The sequence below is a fragment of the Penicillium canescens genome (genome assembly GCF_028828765.1).
Source record: "Penicillium canescens strain IBT 15451 chromosome Unknown utg000003l_segment0_segment0, whole genome shotgun sequence".
NCBI lineage: Eukaryota > Fungi > Ascomycota > Eurotiomycetes > Eurotiales > Aspergillaceae > Penicillium > Penicillium canescens.
In genome coordinates this window covers 4352176-4358175 of record NW_026703965.1, presented here as the reverse complement: position 1 = coordinate 4358175, position 6000 = coordinate 4352176, and the positions used below count along the sequence as shown (strand labels likewise).

The 6000-nt window shown below is 48.0% G+C and overlaps 1 protein-coding gene across 1 annotated transcript; it reads right to left on the bottom strand.

The window, feature by feature from the left end:
- Nucleotides 1-3818: 3818 nt before the first annotated feature.
- Nucleotides 3819-5054, bottom strand: N7446_005027 (uncharacterized protein; the record flags this gene model as incomplete). The annotated part of the gene is made up of 2 exons (XM_058513775.1): nucleotides 4507-5054; nucleotides 3819-4400 (listed from the first exon to the last, which is right to left on the bottom strand). Exons 1-2 carry the CDS (start codon nucleotides 4906-4908, stop codon nucleotides 3819-3821), a joined length of 984 nt encoding a protein of 327 aa, XP_058375104.1. The 5' UTR covers nucleotides 4909-5054.
- Nucleotides 5055-6000: the final 946 nt, after the last annotated feature.

Here is a 6000-nt window from a genome sequence, read left to right as displayed (position 1 = left end):
GTAGTCTCCAGGACAAGCCATGTGGACTGTTGCAGCTACCAAGGCTCGCGAGCTAGGTCTCGTGATCGCCACCCGCCTCGCGAGATTGCAACGCTACTATCACATTGAGGAAACACTGGATACAAATAGCATCCAACGGACCAATCAAACACCATGCGCGAATTTAGACAGACGCTGGTACGGTTCTGCGATGCAGATCCCAGCGACGACCCACGGGACAGTAGATCAAGGAGGTTCTATTTATGGCCAGGAGAAGAAATGAAGGATTTGCAAAGGTCCAGACACGGTCCACAAGCCCAAATCTGATGGCCGTCAGTGTCCGATGGAACAAGTCTTTGTTGCTTAGGAGGTATGGTCGAGGTACGGTCGAGCAGGTGAGGTATTTGGAATACCACGCGGAGTTCGGCAACAGAATGGTAGGCTAAATCCCGATCCGTGGTTATGCTTTCCTGGTTCCTGTCACAGGAGAGTAATTCTCCTGTCAAATGGCAACCTTCTCCTTGTCTATCAGGTCTGTAGAACGTTCTAGAAGCTATGTCTTCTGTCTTGCATAGACCTTCCCTGTAGAGAGTATACTCTTTTTGAGCCCGACAAATCCTCTCCATCTGCCCAATTCGATCGCCAGTTTAATGTCTCTAGCAGACAGCTTGCAGAAACTATGCCAATTAATTTACGGACGGACCACATGAGCTTACGTAAAGATGTCTCCGGTTTTTGTTCTAAAACCGAGAAACCGATTGGCTCCCGGACATGAGTCGACATTGTGGGCCGGCCCTCCTGCGGCCCCTAAACTGTATTTCAAGCACCCTGCGCACCTTGATCGTGACGCTGATTATAGCGGATCTTCCTAGTAAAGTATTGCCCTTTCCCGATATCCTATATATGAACGGACCGAGATGTTGGTGATTCTGCCCTAGTTCTCTTTTCTTTTGGGCTGCAGGGCTTAATTACGAACAATCTAGAAAGCAAGTGGAGCAGAAATTTGTAGATAAGCTTTTCGCGTCGATCATTCATGACAGCCGCATTCTCTCACCGTGTGACCGTTTCCATGGTTCATCGAAATTCTATTTCAGGGTTCAGCGATTGATCGACGACCCCGGTAATGTTCCACCGTGTTTGGGGTAACCTTTGTCAAACCATGACCTTGTAACTTCCTCGGTATTGTTGTGACGCTTGTTTATATTTTGAAAGTAGCTGAATTCATACATACAACCACTGAGATATTCATCATGCTGCGTCTTGATTGCTCAGCTGCCGCATCCTCCGTTTGTAGCAACATTCAACAACACTAATTCATGGAGATAGTTACTATGGTTGCTTGGCGATCACAATGTAACGCGCATGCCAGCAAACTGCTGATAGCATGGACGTTCCGCGCATCGGTATCTCATCTTCCTGGCTGCAGAGACACGATGTACGTAGTCCCAAATCTGCGATGACGATCGTGTTTCTGCATGCCGTGACTGACGGAGTAATGACATCGTGCGGCCTATAATTAATGATCAGCTTGTAACAAACGGTGGAAGAAGGTCAGCTCATACCTCGTCTCCAACGTTTCGTCTTGGTTGATTCAATGCTGTCGATATGGCTAGGCTCGGCCGTTAAGATTGTTTGAAACCACTTATCAATGTTGCTTTGCGCAGGCCTTTTATTTGGGAGAGTTGCCAATGAAGCCCTACGGCCGACCGAACGACGAACAGTTCCTGCTCGGTTTCGATGGCCTGAATGCTTAGGCGATCTGGCACCAGTGCGACGTTGCTTGCGCAAGATATGGTACATTTTCCCTCGTAGAGATTCAACGCTTCGGTCCACCTGATATTGTTCATAATATGCGTCGGAGCGGGCTTTCCACGACAGCGCCCGATGGGCGACCAGCCAGGAGAGAAGGTTCTTCTCCTCCCATTCCGACCAGCCTACCTCACTCCGAGTAGACATAGCGCTCGCAAGAACTAACAGGAACCAGAGAGACCTTTTCAGGCAATGGCACGACTTGAACTCCGCATGGATGGGAAAGTGAGCCTAAATCCCCTCCAGGTCCCAGTAAAAGCTGAGATAGTATCCTTGGTTCATCTGAAATTTTCTGACGGCTTGTGGCATGACCCATGGACCACTCTGGACAGTCGATTTGGTCAGTCTATGAGTTGTGAGCTATCGTCTCCGTATTTCAGAATCCCCCGAATTCCCAGCGTCCGAAGATACTCATAGCTACAGGAACGACAACCTTCAGTTTCGTACTTCTAAAAATCTTGAATATAATGACTGTATGTGGAAAAGAACATAGTAATGAGTTCGCAAACCGTGCCCCACTGGGTACTGAGTGAGGTAACATGAAACAGACTTTAAAAGCAAAGATTTGCCTTGGACGAAGTTTTTTTCACAAAAGTCGAATGACTTTCGTGCGTGATTGGCTAAAATGAATTCCAAATCAAGCAAATGTGCTAAGTACGGAAGATAGTGGGCCTTGGAAACATAGATCACAAGCTCCGGTTTGGAGAACAAACTCTGCATAAAAGCCTGAGCGACTTCTTCTCTACCGTCTGACCTGCAAACTCATTATCTCAGCGTGACGCATATTGAACAATGGGTGGAATTCGAAAATTTCCCTTGACTGATCAACGACAAAGCTTTCGGAGACGACTAAAACGTGCACTGTCCCTGTCATCCTCCGGGTCTGAGGATAACTGGAGTCCGCCAAGATCCGCGGCAGGTGATACCACGGAGGATGAGTGTTCTCAGGAGGACGACTCTTTTGGCAACCACCGCCACGAAGTCACAACGGATGACGGCCAGGAAAGTCCTCCACGCACCGGGAGTATGGGCCCGAGACCAGAAGAACTGGAAGAACCCGGACAGGATCTCTCCGAAAACTGTAAAATGATCATTTTCCAATGTCTCGCAGAGTGAGTCAATCCGCTCCCCTGGATGTTTGTGGTAAGTCTGCTTACAACATTTAGACTAGATGTCCGAACGAAGTCAGTCGTGCGACCCACCAGGGAAAGAGCAAACACTGATTATTTTCCAGGTCCATGCAGACTTCATTGAATAACCAGAACAGCTGGATTGGAAATATTCGCAGTGATCTGGAGGACATCCGCAGTCGGTTGGCGGTTGTGGAGACGGCTATGGAAATGAGGGCTAAAGAGGGGGGGAACAATGCTATTGAGGGTGATACATCTAGACGATCGCTTCGGTCGCGGAAGTGAGTCAGATCGAAATGGATATAATGAAATTATATCTTTAGCCTAGACCCAGATGCCAGCCCTTGTTAGCTAAGTTATCATTATGCCGTTGTGCTTTGCGAACAATTATATTTCACCTTGGCAGACTCTCGCTTAAGTTGTATATAACTGCAGCGCTGCGGGGCAGGGGAGAAAGCGTCGATGGAAATCCGGTGAGATGAACTTCCTGTCCTGACCGGCTCGAAGTCGCAACCTGATACGATAAAACATCCGATTAAAATTTTTGGGAGTTCAACGGCCTGGCAATCATTTCAAGTCACACTGCATCGCCCACCCGGGCTGTGGGCCCCTATTTCTAACCACATTTAGCGGCCCTGGAGCAATCTCTCTTCCGTCCAACTGGCAGAGCGATAGTCTGATAATCTAACTATGATCTTATGTGGAAAGTTGTTCTACTATAGCGGATGATATTCCAATAGATACATTTGTTTTCAATTCTGCTGTTATCCTGGGATGGCGATGGTGTTGCTAAAGATTAATCCTTGAGCTATATACCTGCGAGGTGGTTATATGAAATTGACTATGAAGTTCCGCCACTGCCAAAGCCGTACTGTGCCAAACTCTTAGGTCTGTCGTGGTTCACACCAGTGATTCATAGTGGTTGGTTGGAGCTGGCACCTGCTGAGTAACAAGTGGGTAATTACTCGATGCGGAGAATCCGGGTAGGGCATTGTGACACAAATTCCCCAGCGGGCCGTCCTGGTCGGGCCAAGTTCCGTGAATTACTTCAGATCCAGGCAGGCACGACGCTGGTCTACGATTCTGAAGGGCATCGATCGTGTTCCAGAGCCGAGTGGTCGCAGATACCAGCTCACAGTGCGTCTGACGCAAGACCGGCTGAATATCGTTCCACGAGACCTGATTCTGCATGGTGGCGTCAAATGAGTCCTGCTGCTGCTTGATTTGGCAGAGTTCTCTTTCAAGCCTCCGGTTCTCCTCCAAGGCTTTGTCTTTTGCTTCGATAGCCTGCTGTAGGTTCGAAGTTTCCTGGGCCTTTTCAACGTGCAGACGCTGCACCAACTGGGAACCATGGGCTCGCTCGTCGTCCATTTTCCCAAGAGCTAGTTCAAACTCTTCTTGAATCTGGTCCATCACATCCAAACATTGTCGATGTGTCGCCTCATAATCTTTCTTCCGGGCGGTTTTCGTTATAGAATGTCCCTGGAAACGCTCGTCAGCCAAGAGTACATTATCGAAGGAAGATCGCATCATGTCTTTCGGTGCAGAAAGGTACGAATAACTGTAGACAAGATAGGGAATGACATACCAGGTCTTTGCGTAGCTTCGCCACTGGATTCAGAGTATTACGGTCCGCCTTGGACGTAGAGACTGTCGACCGAACAGAACAAGGCGAACCAGCACGCGATCTGCTAGTATGAGACTTTGCTTTGGTAGCACCGCGTCCTGCACTCCGAGAGGGCTTGGAGTCATTTGCCATACTGAATCCTTCCGTTCGAGGGATTATTGTTGGTTGTTGGTTCAAGCAAATTGCGGTCAAACTGTAGAACACGAATGATCGCAGTACATGTAGCCTCCTGGGGAACAACGATTTTAAAGGTTTAGGTGGAGACCAAAGCAAGAGATCTGAAACGAAATGAAAACGCTGTGCCCTTGCCAAGACTTTGTTTGCTGGCATCTGGACCTTGATCAGAGAAGATTGAGTAACCATCTGCACACCGGACTGGACCCTATGGGGTGCTAGCGCGAAGTGTAAACAAGAAAAGGATAAAAAAAGGTAAAAAGGAGAAAAAGAAATCCTGCCGGTCCATTGTGGAGGAAGTGATCGGCCGGCCCGCACAGAGAACTACATCCATGCAACCAGTTGTGTCTCAATACAGGCTACATTTGAAGAATGCGTGTCGCTCTTACACCCGAGAAAGACTCTTTGCCCTTAGGTATAATCCAATTGATGTCTCTTGCACAATTCTGCATAAATGGCGCCATCCTGTTAATAGCAGCGACCTTCCCCCGTCACGGCCCTCATTGATGAACGCTGTTATAGCAGAGGCAAGATCTAAATTCTACAGTTCCACTGTCGACAGAACCAAAGCCTGGTTTCCAGAACAACCATATGAGCCATTTCAGCTACCAAGGCTCACGATTTGGTCCCTTGTCAATCGCCACCTCGTTTGCGAGATTGTAACGCTATTATCACAATCCTGATGAGACGTTGGAAACAAGGGACTCCCGTCGGACCAATCGAGTAATGCGCATGAATATGGACGGACGCTGGTACAGTTCTACAATGAAACACCAGCGATGACCCATGGGACAGTAGATCAAGGAGGTTCTATTTGTGGCACTCAGAAAAAATTTGAAGGACTTGCAAAGGTCCGGACACGATCCACAAGCCCAGACTGGCTGTTGTCGTGCGGGTAGGATGGCTTTGTTGCTGAGGAGTTACGTTTTGGGCAGGTGAGGTATTTGGAATATCACGCAGTCTTTCCAGAATAGAATGATACACAAACAAGATGTGTGGTCATGGTTTCCTAGAGCCCTTCGGTCATCCGTCCCTTCTGTTTCTTCGTCTATCTAATTTACAGAACGTTCTAGAAGCTATGTATTTCATTCTGCATCAGCCATCCCCAAATAAGCGTATTCCCTACCTTTCCGATATTTACTTCCCTACCCTTGCTTCAATTTCCGCGCTACTCCGGTATCACTGACAGAGCTTATACGTGTTTATGCCAATATTGGATGGAACAGAAAAACCCTTGTAAACATATTGTCCGGTGTTTGTACTAAAAGCCGAGAAACCGAC